Source organism: Melopsittacus undulatus, chromosome 2 (genome assembly GCF_012275295.1).
Source record: "Melopsittacus undulatus isolate bMelUnd1 chromosome 2, bMelUnd1.mat.Z, whole genome shotgun sequence".
NCBI lineage: Eukaryota > Metazoa > Chordata > Aves > Psittaciformes > Psittaculidae > Melopsittacus > Melopsittacus undulatus.
Genome location: NC_047528.1, coordinates 104,417,475 through 104,432,923, shown reverse-complemented (window position 1 = coordinate 104,432,923; position 15,449 = coordinate 104,417,475). Strand labels below are relative to the sequence as shown.

General features: G+C 42.1%; 1 protein-coding gene across 2 annotated transcripts in view; it reads right to left on the bottom strand.

Annotated features, from left to right (window-relative positions):
- The window catches only part of PTGFRN (prostaglandin F2 receptor inhibitor), a 68,094-nt gene that overhangs the window by 31,090 nt on the left and 21,555 nt on the right, over nucleotides 1–15,449 (bottom strand). Inside the window, exons 2-4 of one of the 2 annotated variants that reach the window (XM_005144477.4) lie at nucleotides 5,211–5,576; nucleotides 3,943–4,362; nucleotides 862–1,245 (exon numbers count right to left, since the gene is read on the bottom strand). In XM_005144477.4, coding sequence (XP_005144534.4) covers nucleotides 862–1,245; nucleotides 3,943–4,362; nucleotides 5,211–5,576 — 1,170 coding nt within the window. Of the gene's footprint in view, nucleotides 1–861; nucleotides 1,246–3,942; nucleotides 4,363–5,210; nucleotides 5,577–15,449 lie in introns of those variants that run through there. The other variant, XM_031045021.2, reaches the window with a different exon arrangement.

Sequence of the window (15,449 nt, the reverse complement as noted above, 5' to 3'; positions counted from 1 at the left end):
AATTATAGGAACTTGCTGCAGAAATGCTGAACAAATGTATGGAACCCATAACTTCAAGTGCACAGATAATCCTTTTCTTGTCCAAAAGGCTAAAAATCCACTCACCTTTAGGACTACCAGATGAAAAATGCACCACAATGAGTAGGACACTAAATACCACAGGAAAATCTGTTTTAGTGGCCACTATGCTAATCAATACCACTAACATTAAGTTAGCCACCAGCCAGGTCTCTCTTAGTCACACTACTCAACAGCTTTGTGACATGGTCTCATAAAATTTACTTGTTTCTCAAGGGAAGAGAATAAAACAGTATAAAAGTTATTCTAAATCCACCAACAGGATGTGTGTCTCTAACAATTAAAACAATAAACCCAGCAACTTTGAAAGCTCTCATTATCAAGTTTTTATTATAAATAGTTTTTATTAATGACTTGTGAAAATCAGAGAAAGCACCTGATACCTCTGCATTCAGAGCTCAGAAAGAATGCTTGTTGCTGGATCAGAGCCCTGCTAATGGTATAAGGGAAATGGAAGGGGACAATGTGACAATAAGGGCAGCTTCAGGCCCTAGAAAACAAGGCAGACTTTTAAGTTCTATTTCCCAGCTGCAGACTGTTGACACCAGAAAGTGGAATGCATAAGTGGGACATGCCATAAGACCTGTAATGTACAAATCCAAAACACTGTCTGTAGCACCAGTATTTTTATATGTGAGAAAGATACTTTACACAGATAATAGGTGCAAACAAAAGAGAAACTTGTGCAGAAGAGTTTCTGCAAGATCCTCTCTTGCAGGATCAAGACGGGACCAAGGAATGAGTGATACATTACCCGTGAACTCTGAAAGCAGAATCACTCACCTAATGCTGTCACCACCACACTGACTGGTGCAGATGTTCTCTCCACCACCTTATGCCAACTCCCATTATGCAGTGGCACCCAGACAGCTGCTTGGCAGAAGTAGTAGCCAGAGTCTCCCACATCCACATCACGTACCAACAGGCGATAGGAGTTCCTATCGACATGGCTGAGGCTAATGAGAGTCGAATCACTGACAACAGAATCATGGTCCATGCTCAGCAAAACCTGAGCATTTGACAAGGTAGCATCACGTGATGCAGAAAAATACCACATCACTTCTGCTTGGAAAATACCACTCCGGTCTGTTGTGATGTTGCATGTAAGATCCAGGGAATCTCTTTCAGTCACAGACACGTTGCTTGTTGAGATGACCACATCTAGAGCTTAGAAATGAAGAGATAAAAATTCAAACAAAAAAATTATTTTGTTTTTAAAGCCCACTGTAACTTATTCAGAACTTCATATTCTATTACAGAAGCTTTTGAAACTGCTCAGTAGCTCTACCTTCAAACGTCTGCAGGACATTAAGCTGCATGATCTCAGGTGTGTTGCAGAGACATGAAACAAAAGCAAAAAGAAGGCAGCAATAACTCTATACTGCCAACTTCTCCACTTACTGCTCTGACCAACACTCACTGTAGACTTTAAAGCAATGCCAATAGCCACTTAAAACTACTCCACTGGCCAGTATTTTTATGGCCAACACACATGGTCATTATCCAGTATTCAAATGGAACCTTCTGCATTCTGCAGGTTATCAGGCTAGTCACAGCTTGTTAAAAGAAACCCATGGAATGAAAGTTTCAGGACCAGGAGTAGAAAAGCTGGCCTTAGTTATTGGTTAGAGGTGAACGAGGGGTGCTGTATGTGTTGTTTGTAAACCTCAATGCAAATTCATTCACCAGGTTACCACATGTCTTCACTTGCTCATTCCCTCATTTTACATTGCCTGAAGATTAGATCTGGATCTCAGTGTGGCACCATTCCCACAGTTTGTAATGCAGCTGCTCTTAGTCTCAAATTAGGCCAGTAGACAGGGCTGCTAGAGCAGTGGCTCTTCCCAGCAGATCCATGACAAAGACCAAAAGCAAGAATACAGATTGCTGCCTTAAACAGGCAGCCATGACTCTGATGCAAATTGGTGACTTCTATGTAAAACCATGTTCTATTATATAATAGATACCCATCTGTAAAAGCTTTCTAGGATTATCATCAGGAATGAGAGAAAACTCCTGTCTTCATGACAGGCATTCAAAATCTGGCAGTGTATGCATACAGAAGAACTCTAAAAAAGAGTTTACCCAAACATATATTTTCAAATTTTTTTTGTTGTTGTTACAGACATGTCTAAAGGCCTTAGTTATATACCTATTGTTCAAGGCACTATAGAAAAAAGACATATGAGAACAAAGTTGGGCCCAACAACATCATGATTTTAGGAGATGGAAGTGATGAGCAAGAGATAGAAGAGCAAGAGAAAAAGAAACCTACTACACAGTTACACAAGTAACCTGTGCATGACTTTGTTATATATGTTAATTCATCTTTTAGTTTGGGGTTTTAAATTTTGTTTCTACAAGATTTAACTCTACAGGTTACAGCAGGTGAGAATGAGGAAAGTGAAACTACCAGGCATAGCTGGTTACTGCATTTAAAACTTCAAGTTGCATTTACAACTTCAAGTCCTACTACAGGATGCATGGGTAAAAATTCCCACAACATTTTGCTGGAGCGTAACCTATCCTATTTAGCATAACTTAAAAAAAGCCTTCATGCCCCAACAAGGTGCCAGTGCTGCCAGTGACTGAACTAAAAATGAAGGCAAACAAATACTTCACTAACAAACAAAAAACAAACACAAAGAAAACCACACATCCAAACCACATTAAAAAACTGCACTGGTCCTGGTTATCTTCCTGGTTTTAGCCATTGATTAAACCCCACCTACTTAAACCAAGCTCTTCAAAAGCATGACAAAATGGAAAATTACAGCTCTTGATTAAGCAAGCCCTGCCTCAGCAGAAAGCACCTGCAAGCTTTACTGCATAACAGGCACCCTGAAAAAGAGGACACAGATTGATCCTGTCAGATTTCACAGTCTAAGTACCGCCAGGATACTAAAACTACATCCAGATGAGCTAGCAAGAAAAACTCAACAGTTCTGGGTTCTTCCTATAGTGATTAAAGGATTACAAAGCTGAAAAGATATCCTCACTGTCTGAACACTTCTAAAAGAGCGTCATAATCTCACATTTCTGACATACCATCACTGCCTGCTTTTCCACCTTTTGAGTGACAAGATGCATCACCCACTCACTTACCCTTCTCCAACTAGCAGTGGTAATGCTAATACAATTAAGTGCCTAGGCACATCTACTGCTGACACTAGTATGGGCAAGGATTTCTGGATATCTTCCCCACAGCACTATATATATATTTGTCTCTTTAGTCAAGCATGCAATGATGTGTTTAACAGAACCATTATTGTCCTAGACCCCTGCCAACACAATGGAGAAATCAGATCAGTGATCCAGTGCTAGTGATAAAAATCACTGGATAATTTGTCATGTTAAATTATCACTGCTTATCTTGATCTTTTTAAGATATTTTAATAAATAACATACAGAAAAGCTTCATATCTGTCGCTGAATCACAAGCCACTTTTACAGGGGAAGTGCAGTTGTTTAGTGCCATGGGACAGCCCTGTGCAATGAGAGAGCAGAGGGAAGGTTTGGGGTGCTCAGAGGTTAAATACAATAAGAAATATAAAAAACCAGAAAAAATCTGAAGTGAACTAAGCATGAGATAAAATCTTGATCTAGGCATCTAAGAAGTCCAAGTCAATGCTTCCATGCCATCATCCCCCTTCTCCCCAAAATAGAAGCTAGAAAAAAATATGTCAAGCATTTTCTATCAGCTCAGATATAAACAGGCCAGCTCTCCAAACAGTACTCTAGGTTCTCCTGGAATACATCCTCATTTAGTTCGGCTCACCCAATTTCTGCTCTCAAAGTATCACAGTATGGACACAGCACTGCTGTAGCTACAAGGTGTGACCCCAGCCCATAAGTAACACTCACCAGTGCGCTGGATTGCCACACTTGCTATCTCCACACTCTTCTCCTGGATCTTCTGCCATGAGCTATCTGCCCCTCTTACCCATTCACTCACAAGACACCTGTAGACACCCTCATCCACCGATGAGGCCTGGGACACAGATAACCAATACGTGTCATTTGACCCTGTGTCCAAGCGAATATCTCCATTACGGTAGCGTTCTTCATAGCCAGGGCCCAGCTGGAATTTGCCCTCATGAGTCAAAGACAAGATATCGCACCAAGTTGATCCATTTTTGCTCTGCCAAGTCACATGCAGGTGAGTGTGCTCTGGTGAGGTGGTAGTTGCTGAGCAGCGCAGCTTGAAGGAGTCACCCTCAGACAGCCTGAGAGACATTGAGGAACGTGCTTTTGAACCACTCACGGACAAGCCATCGGAAATCACTATTAAAAAAAAGATCAAAGACACAAGCATCATAAAACAGAATCAGAAAAAGAATACTCACACTGACCTGTCCAGATATAAGGCAGTAAAACTACCACAGAGCAACACTTGGCCAATCATTCCTTCTTCCACACATAAATATATTCAAGGAACAAGGAAATTCAGCTGAAAATCCATTAAAGGAAGTGCTTCATTTTAAACAAGCCAAGACAAGCATTCAAATTCATTTATCTTCCTACTCGCTTTAGTTTCTCATCCAAACATCATAATTTTGACTATTCCCATCGAGAACCATCTTGGTTTTTATGGGAGTAAAAGATAAGACACTTGAAAAAAATAGCCTCCTAAGTTATTACTGAAGAGCCCTAAATGAGAGAGCAAAGTTAGGGTATGACTGCAGTATCATCATGCTAAATAGGAAAAGAAAGATAACCTCTTTCATTCAGAAGGATCCCTAAATGACACTATAAATGAGCGAGAAGACAGGCTGTTTTTTACCTGAAGTTAGCCTCTCTACCCAGAGGCTTAGGGATATTAAATATTTGCAGACATCTTCAGAAATCCCTCTTAGTTTTCCCATTTTTATTTACATATTTACTAGACAGAAAAAAGTAAAGTGGTGTTTATAGTAAACAGCCTCTCTTTGTTTCTTCACCTCACTTGCCTTTGCTATCACACTTCCCAGTTTTTGATGCTGGCTTTAGAAGAATTAAACAGAAACAAGAAGAAGAGTAAAAAAAAAAATAATCACAATGCTCATAAGCAACACAAGTTCAGCATTTTTAAGGGTACATCTATAATCAATATCAAAAACAAATTTAGAGCACACCTCACTCCTCAGAAATACCTTTCACTTGGACCTCTGCATCATAATTTCCCTGAACGGTGGCATCAGTGCTGGGCGTGGAGCATTTGTATCTCCCTTGGTCAGTTGGCTGGATGTTCCTAATCACAAGTTCCACAGCATCATTGCTGCTCCGTCTCAGTTTGATATCCCCGTAGCCTACGCGGTTTTTGTACTCCTCAGAGGTGAATGTAGAATCCCAGGTACTCACTATCCTTACGAAGTCAGTCTCCTGGGAGAATTCCCAGTCAAAGTTCTGCTCACTGGGTCCATCGTAGTCACTAACGCTGCAAGGGATCTCCACCTCCGTTCCCACGACTCGAATAAGAGGACCCTTGGGAACTCTCACAACACGCCCTCTGCAGACAGCTAGGCAGGAGGATAGAGAGAGAACACACAGTTAACAAAGGAATTACCAGGACAGCATAGAATAAGACTGGGCATCTCACAGCAGAAAGCTAAAAGTAGTGAAAACACCATTTCCCAGTAACTTGTAATCTCATTGGAGCAGGAGACCCTAAACACACTATTTTTAGGGAGTACAGTCTTTGTTTCATTACTTGACACAGTAAGTAACAAAATACTGCAAGAGAGAAAACTATAAGGAGGAGGAAGAAAAATAAAAAGTAAAAAAAAAGTGAGAGAAGTAACCATAGATCCAACATGTACCAGTTTCTCTACTACAAGCTAAGTGCTATACACGATGCTTAAACCACTAATAAGTGGTTTTCATTACTAAATTGAGGGCATAACTTAGTCAGATATTTTATAAGACTTCTCCTGACATCAGTAGAGGATTCATAGTAGGAAACTAATTCTTCCCTAGCTTGAGGGCCATAAGCACAGTAAGCTGATTTCCTCCAAAAATGAGCATAGTCATTTCTTGCTCTGAAGAGTCGTGGCTTCTCTAACACAGGTGAGCTTCCTCACCTTCCTAACTGTTTTGTAAGAACAGATTTCAACAGACACAGTTTCCTTGAACAGATTTGTCCAAACACATCTGTTTTTAGCACACATTTCCTCTTTGGTGGAAGTCCCAGAACAGGGCAGCATGAGCAGAGAAGGCTCCCTCCAGATCACAGGAACACACAGTGTTCAGACCATGTCTGAACTTGGTCAAAATGGACCTTGTCCTGCTACATTGCTAGAAGGACAACAGCAGTTTCCTGCAGAAGGCTGGCAGAACAGCATGTTACTTGAAGTGTGATCCACTTCAAGTAGCTAGGGGACCTGGCAAAGATGTAGCTGGAGACTTTTCTGGTTGATTTGGCTCTGTATCCCAAAGTATAACTGCAGCAGGTGTGCATGAATTTTAGCAGGTTCTCTACTTCCTAAAAGAACAAACCAATTTGATTCATAGTTCCAACCAGAGAAATCTTTTCAGAATGAGAGTATTACCACTTAAAATCAGCCTCCAAACATGAACAGCCTACTGCATCCCACCACCTCCTTATCCATAGCAAAGCATTTTAGCAGCCAGGTAGAATAGGAGAAGCCAGAACACTGAAGGGCAAATCTTGCTAAAACCAAGACAGTGGCCATACCAACATCAAAAGCAGTCAGACCAACAGGCTGAGCTGATACCACAGAGACAAAGCCAAATTTAAACAAACAAAATGCCCAACACACTAAGTCCAGCAACCCACAACTGCTCTAATTCACCAGCCACATTGGGAAAACCACCAGTTAGTGACATGAACCCCAATATACTTGCTCAGCCTTTTCCTTCCTATCACTCTGTATGTCTTCTTGATGCGGATTAAGACCCCACTCATAGGCTTAGGACCATCACGCCAGTAGGTATCCAGGTGTGGGAAAGAAGTTAGTCTCATGGACAGAAACCACTTCATAACAAGGGAACCTGTTATGAAGCATAACTAAAAAGCGTATTTTTATTCCCAGTTACTGCTCAGCAAACAGCTGAACCAAGGACTGACACTGGCTTTACCTCCGTGGTTCCTAACTCTTTGTTTTGCAGGCTGTTCACATGTACAGGCTCAGTCACAGAATAGTTAGGGTTGGAAAGGACCTTAAGATCACCAAGTACCCACCCCACCCCCCCACCCCCCATGGGCAGGAACACCATAACAGTCATAACATTCCAATTTCATCATTGCCATGACCTTCTGTATTCAACATGAATACTTCATGAAACTTACTTGTAATGCAGACTGGGGTTAATCTCTTACCCCTTATATCCCTCCCAGAAGACAGTTATTATGTACCTGACCAAGTGATTGTCTAGTCTTAATAATGAAGCTGGACTTCTCTGCACCATTCATATGTACATCAGAGCAGAAAACCTCCACTTTATAATGTTCCGCAATCAGATGTCTTCAAGCCATCTCTCTAAACACAAGCACCACATAGTAAAAATCACTGGTACACAAAAATAACCAACAAAAAATAAAGCTGCAGGACTCTTGATGTATTTCCTTACTAGGTGTCGTGGTTTAAACCCAGCTACGCAGCTCTCTAACTCACACCCTCCCTTGCTCCCCCAACTCCCAGAGAGTTGGGGAGGAGAATCCAAAGAATGTAGCTCCCGTGGGTTGAGATAAGAACAGTTTAATAACTAAGGTATAACACAAATCACTACTGCTACTACTACTACTAATAATAATAATGACAAAGGAAATAACAAGTGAAGAGAATACAACACCTCACCAGCCACCAACCCATAATTCACCCCACCCTGCCGACCGAGCACCGACCGATACCTCCTCCCACCCCCAGAGCCCTAGCCCTTACAGGTAACTCTTGGTTACATCCTGGGTATGACATGCTATGGTATGGAATACCTCTTTGGCCAGCCTTGGTCAGGTGTCATGTTTCTCCTTCCTCTTGGCCTTCCCTCCTCTCTGGCAGAGCATGAGGCTCAGAAAAGGCCTTGGACAAAACCAAACATTTGAGCAGTAACTCAAAACATCACTGCTATCAGCAACGTTCCCAGCCTGAAAGTCAAAACACAGCATTGCACCAGCTACCAAGAAGGAGAAAAAATTACTGCTACTGCTGAACCCAGGACATTAGGTCTTAAGTTGCAGCCCTATTCAATCTTTCAACTTACCCTCTTAGAGCAGCAGGTAAGCTTTAAAGCACTGCCTGACAGCCAAACCAGCTTCCAGCAGACCACTGTGAGAAGTCAGCTCAGGATCCTGACTGAGGGCACCCCTCAAACACTGACATCCCTCTAGAAAATACTCTCCTGTGACACTAAAACAAGTAGACAACACTGTTCTGCATGTATCTTTAGCTGTAGACCCACATACTGCCTGCCATGTACTTACCACCACTGCACTAATCCAACTTAGAGGTCACAAAGGCATGACTAATGTGGCATGGGCTGCACATTTGTGTTTGAGATTAACACTGACAGTTCAGTTTCTCTTCTTCCAAGGTCACTAAAGACCGTTTGACAGTAAATGAAGGTAGGGGGTGATTAGCACCTTCATAAGAGAAGGCAGGCCAAAGGGAAAGATGGAGGCACAGGGACTCCTCAATTGATCTGTTCAGAGTTCGTAGCCTATTGCTGTGAAGCAAAGACTATCTCCCTTCTCACAGCACAGTCGCACAAGCAATTCCAGTTTAACACAAAGTTGAAAGGAGGGTAGAAGAACAGGCTGCAGAAGAGGGACATCTTGTAGCATTTATAGTTTGATTCTTTGCAAGCAGTAACATTTGTTACTGATAAGATTAATCAGGATTCTTCTAAGGCAGGAGCAGAGTCAGCATCACAATGTAATAGAATGAGAACTTAACTGCAGAGCACCTCCTGTGCCATGACTACAGGTAAGGAGGAAGCATGGGCAGGGCAGACACTCCAAAGGGTAAGCTGCTTTTCTAGGCAAGCTAGGACACTCAGTATCTAGCAAGCTTGAATTCAGGGTTCTGTCTTTTGTGCTGCAACAGTGAACAGCAAGAGTATCCCTAGGTACTGAACACGGTGTTATGCTCTTTGCTGTGCATTAGGGATTAACATTTCATGTAACTGTAGCAGAAGGCACAGAGCTACAGACATTGATCTTGGCAAGAGGTGAGCTCCATATTACTCTGGCAAAAAAAAATGAGAAGCTTTTACAAATGTTTTATTCTTGCAGTGCTCCGTGTTACTCACATAACACTCTCTCAATCCTCCCAAAGCAATCCAGGTTCAGCATGCATGATGCAAGAGCTACAAACACTGTATATTTGTGGAAACATTTATTTTCCATGACACCTAATATATTTCACTGTTAATATAAGGTGACATGTTCTTAGTGATTTCATTTGAATCCCATTTAACAGTGGAAACACATGGAGCAGGACAGAACAGTGTACACACTAGTGACAGAAAACAACAGAACTTTGACAATTCAGTATTTTTCAGTATCACTGAGACCATCAAAGATGTGCATTTAGCAGTAACTCGGTAACTGGCTCTGTATCATAAACTGCAATGCTGGACATCAAACCTGCCTGAGCACAAGACTAAAAGCCCAAATACAAAACTTTACCAGACCACCAGATGAAATCGCAATTTGTTTTCCAAAACAAAACATAATGGAGCTCCTGTAAGGATGCCAGCACACAAACACAAGGGATAAGATTTGTTCCTTGGGCTCATTAGGTGACAGGACTACCAGGCAACACTGGTCCTTTTGCAGGGTTAGGCCAGAAACACACAAAAGGTAGAGCAACCACAGAGCCATCACTGCCATTTGTCAAGCAACTCAATTAGAAGATTCTCCCAAAGAAACGCATGAAATAATCTACCAGGAACACAGGCAAAGTATAGCCCAACCTAATAAACTGAGGCCTGCCACCTCAATAATACAGTGGCAAGGGAGCCAAGACACAACTTAGGCATTTTGGAGCTCGTATTTGTTCCCTAGCAATGGTCCATGAAGTACTTATATTAATTTACCTCATCACCTACATGCACCATCTCATTGTTGTCATTAAATGAAATCCTTTCAAAAGGGGGATCAAAGAAAGCAGATGACTGAATAGATAGGTTTTGAAGTCAATCTAAGTACATTAAATAGCAATCTGTCATTTTTAAGAAAATCAAGAAAACAAGCCAGCAAAATTGTGTGGGATCTACAGAACAAGTGATCTGTTTAAACTTTCAACAAGCGATACAATTCCTCAAGAAAAGAGCTGGTGAGGATTTACTCTTGCATAAGGGGCATTGCTATAGATGAGAAAAGTCTTTCAGGAGCTTCATCTTCACACAGGTTTTGCACCTATGTATCATTCATGAAAGAACAAGATGAGAAGTATCTGTGGAGTTGACTGCAAGGCTGAGAAGGTATTATCAGTGCAAAGAACACACTTCTGCTTCAACACTCTCTTGTACAAGGTGCTTCCTCCACCCCGCACTGTACAGCTCTAATAAGCAAACAAGTGCTCTTAGCAGCCCAGAGGGGCAGGTTGGCTCTCTACATCCGCCAAACCAAAGGAGAATGCAATGTGACATGCAGTAGGAAGCCAGTTAAAGCCAAAATGTAAGAGCTGAAGAGTGAGTAAATTGGCTCAGACTAAGCACTCGAGCCTCTGCATCAAGAAGACTTACAACATACAGTCCAGCTCCTCGACCAAGGCAGTCACAGGAGACACAGCAACAACTTTGCTGATGCCTTTCATCTCAAAAGAATGTTTTGAACAAAAGTTTGTTTCATTTGCTGACTAAACTTTACCATATCTGGGAAGGAAACACAGCAGTCCTTTCAAATTCACAACAGTTTATGACAGGAAAAAGATACCACAGCCAAATTAGTAAGGGGTGGTAATGACTTTTCCCTCCCTGAACCCCTCCATTTATTTTCAATCTGGGCACCACTTTGCTTCAGCACTGTGTAAATGAGGGGGCTGAGCAGGGACAACCCTTCTAGTGCCACACAGGAGAATAAGCAATGGAATCCCCACCATTAAAGCTGTGCACTCTGCCTCCTATTTCCAGCAAAATCCCAAATCTCCCACTCCTGTCCTGCACTACTTAACTACATGGTTTGAGACACACTAAGCTGTTCACCAGCAGGCAGGTGAAGGGACAGACACATGCCACACATTCACAGACTCTTCTCTGGGGAAGGAGAACCAAAGCATAACAGCACAGGACATTATAATCCTGATCTCCAATCTTTCCCTTTTTCCCTTGCCTCTCCTCCCAGCTCCAATTGTCATCGGGCAGCTGCACATCAAGAATGCCATCTACGACTACCTAGGAGGGAAAGAGCAAGTTACAGCAAATATGCCCACAATGTTTGAAAACCTTTCGATGATGTTAACACTTCATATATATATATATATATATATATATATAAACCATGATTTTCCTAGAAGTGGCACATTTACACAGACAGCAGGTTGCTTTGTGATTTCCTCCCCTTTTTGAATACAATCAATTAAATTTTCTACCCTACAGTGTATGAGAGGAAAAATCAGAAAGATTAAGCATAATAAAAGAAATTAAAGTATCAGAAATGCAGCTAACTTGAAATTTCTTTACTGGTCTCAAAAAGAAAAGGAAAAAATCTAAATAAATGAGATCTCTTAAAATGTCTGGTTAACACACAACAATAACATATTCTTCTTTCCTGTGCAAACACAGAGTAGCCGATGGAATCTGTGCTAAATAAAGTGGTAGGCTTTTGATACTTTCCAAATTACAAAACTACATCTCCCTAATCAGCAGAAGCAACCTGCACCCTACCACCAGACAGCCTGCACAGGGAGGGAACAAGGGCTCCTTTAAGACAGACCAAATTCGATTCCTTATGTTGAAGCTGTAATCCCCATAATAGTCCCAATTCATCTGAAGTAGCAGAGTTCCCTCCACACCTTGCAGTACTATTATACTTCTCTGACTGCAACACTCCCTACCTAAAAAAAAGACTGATGGATTTTTAAGGCCTGAAAGATCTGTGGCATATCATCTGAAGACATCAGAGAAGAGTGAATGAAACAGTCCATGAGAGAGACATTTACATTGTTCTTTCCCAGGCGGTTAGGATTCTTTTTTTAGATAATGTAGAGCTCTTATCAAAAAGAATTAGCCTGGGTGTAATTGCTTAAAACCCATTATCTCTATCAGGATGAAGAAACGCGCCCTGCATCTTAAGTGAAGCCTCAGAAATGCTATCAAACTGCAAGGATGCTGGATTGCTCTAATCTTCAAAACCATCTGAGATATCTCAGAGAAGCTGTATCCCCAGCGCTGGGTGAAAATGCAACCACCTTTCCTGCTGGACTCCATCTATACCATGTGGATTAAGATTCACATGAAAAGGTTAAAGCAACATATTTTGCAGCACAATAATGACCTGCTGTCTCTCCCATTCACCCCTTACCCACTACCCCCCAGAAAAGGGATTTCAAATACACCTAAGCAAACCACAAGGCTTTCACAAGGACATAGTTCTTAATTATCAGAGAACCACAGAATGGTTTGGGTTTGAAGGGACCTTAAAGATCACCTAGTGCCAACCACTCTGTCACAGGCAGGGACACCTCCCACTAGACCAGGTTGCTCAAAGTCCATCCAACCTGGCGTTGAACAGTGTCAGCAATGGGGCAGCCACAGCTCCTCTGGGCACCCTGTGCCAGTGCCTCACCACCTGCATAGTAAAGAGTTTCTTCCTTATGTTCAAACTAAACCTACCCTCTTTCAGTTTAAAACTGTTGTCCCTTGTCCTGTCATTATCAGCCTTGGTAAAAGTCTCAGTCTTGTAAGATCCATTTAAGTGTCAAAAGGCCGTAATATGGTCTCCTCAGCTCTCTCCAGGCTTAAACACTACCAACCCTCTCAGCTCTTCCTCATTGAAGAGGTTTTCCAGCCCTCCTCTGAACACTCTCTAGTGGATCCATGCCTTTCTTGTGCTGGGGGCCCCAGAGCTGGATGCAGTACTACAGGTGGGGTCTCATCAGAGCAGAGGGGCAGAATCACATCCCTTTATCTGGTCACACATCTTTCGATGCAGCCCAGTGTACAGTTGGCTTTCTGGTTTGTTAGCATACACTGCTAGCTCAAGTCCATTTTTATATTCCCCAGTATCCTCAGTCCTTCTCCACAGGGCTCCTCTCCGTCTCTTCATCCCCCAGACTGCACTGATATAGGGGATTGCCCTGATCCAGGTGAAGGACGTGGCCTTGTTGAGTCTCATGAGGTTCATATGGGCCCATGGCTCAGTGGGTCTCTCTGGATGATATCCCTTCACTTTAGCAAATAAACTGCACCCTTCAGGTTGGTGTTGCCCACAAACTTACTGACAGTGCATTCATCCCCACTGTCTGTGTCATTAATGATGATGCTGAACAGTATCAGTCTTAATACAGACCCATGAGGGACATAGCTTTTTCTCATCACCATTTGGACACTGAGCCATTGAGGGCAACTCTTTAGACGCAGCCAGCTCCTTATCCTTCAAGTAGTCCATCCATCAAACCCTTCTCTCTCCAATTTAGTGACACAGACTGTGCTAAAAGCCTTACAAGAGTCAAGGTAGATGACATCAGTTGCTCTTTCCTTATTCACCAAAGCAGTCACTCCATTGTAGAAGGCCACTAGATTAGCCAAGCAGTTCAGTTATGCTATGGTGCATCTTTCCATTTCCAGGAGTTCTTGTACACAACTGTTAGATGTTTGCTACCTTATATGGCTCTATCTGTCACCAATGGACAAAAGCTCTCTGAAAAAACTTCTCTCTTGCACTGTTGATTATAGTTGAAACCTAGGGAGACAACCACCCGAGCTCAGCATTAAAACTAAATATATTTTCCATGCTTTTCCTCTACTCTTTAAAAAAAAAAAAAAGAGCCACAAACACAACCCACCAAAAAAAGCCACCATCACTCCTACCCTAAATACACAAAATACACCAGCCACATCTAGCCCAACTGGGCCAGATTAACATCCATTGCATCTGATCTGATCTGTTCTGTCCAACAGAAGTGTTTGGACCACATTGCTTTGGATAAGCACATAGTAATTGGTTAGTTCAGATCTGAAAACTGCAGACAGAAGGCCTTATCTAAAAAGACAAGGATAGTAAGAGAACAGTACTTCACCATATAAAACATTGCATCACTACAGATAGTCAGCAGATCATCTGATCACTGCCCAAAGATAACTGTTTTGGAAAAACTTCACTGAATTGCCTCATAAGAAGGAAGGCCTTCTTCCTTTGCCATGTATCTCTGCTAAGGCAAATGCAACAGGTAGAATTGCCTCTCTTGCCATCTCTTGGGCTATCGGGAATAAAGCATTGTACAGCTCCACGCTTTTGAAGGTCCCTTCCACCAAAGCACACAAGCCATTTCAATTTTCTGCCAAAATGAGCCATGGGAATTTACTGTAAGTGTTTCAGTGGATTATTCCTGCTACAGTAAGAGAAGAAGAGACCATAAACTACAGTGGGAGCTTGTAAGGCAGTAACTATGCTCCATATGCAGTACTAATTAGAATTTAAAACACCACTGTCAGCTGTTGACAGCACAGATCCCACTGTGCACCATTGCTTCCCAGTGACAGAGACAGGTATGCTACTGGAAGGTAAAGCAAGGCATACAGCAGGCAGAGGGGAAAGGATAAGCCATATAAACCTTTCCCAGCTGTGCAAAGCAGAAGGCTGTTTGCCAAAGAGAGCAGCCCTTGGCAGGCAGAGAACTGTGGCACCACTGGTCCAAACAGAACAAACATTTAGCAGACAGAGATAACAATAAAGATCATGTTTTAGATTCCTCTGAGTGTCAAACAACTCCATCTCTATTTCCCTTCCTTACCACTGACTGACAGTTGAAGATAAAAGGTTGTATCAAATGAACTACTTTTGATAAGCCCCAAAAATGGCTGAAAATAAAAAGGAAGAAGAAGAAAATAAAGCAATGAAATGCAAGAGTCAATATGCTGCTTCTTCCTGGGCCTCACCTGGAATATCTGTCCCTGCTAATGACTTTCATTTACTTCTCTCCAAATAGTCTCCCAAAACGCCATTTTTACCCTAGCCTGTCAGAGAAGCCGATTTAGGTTACCTGGTGACATCTGACCCAAAAAAGTCCAGGGACTCTACAGATGGCATTTAGACCTTCATGCAAGACAGGTGATTTTCAGTTTTTCTGCCTCAGAAGTAATTTGTGCTGCCAGAGAAGATGTTCAATATGTTACATTTTAAGGAAAACAGCTGACAAAGCAGTAAGGACCACAACTCAAAGCTGAAGAGCTAGCACAGTTGGAAGCTGTAAATACTTGCAGAAATACTG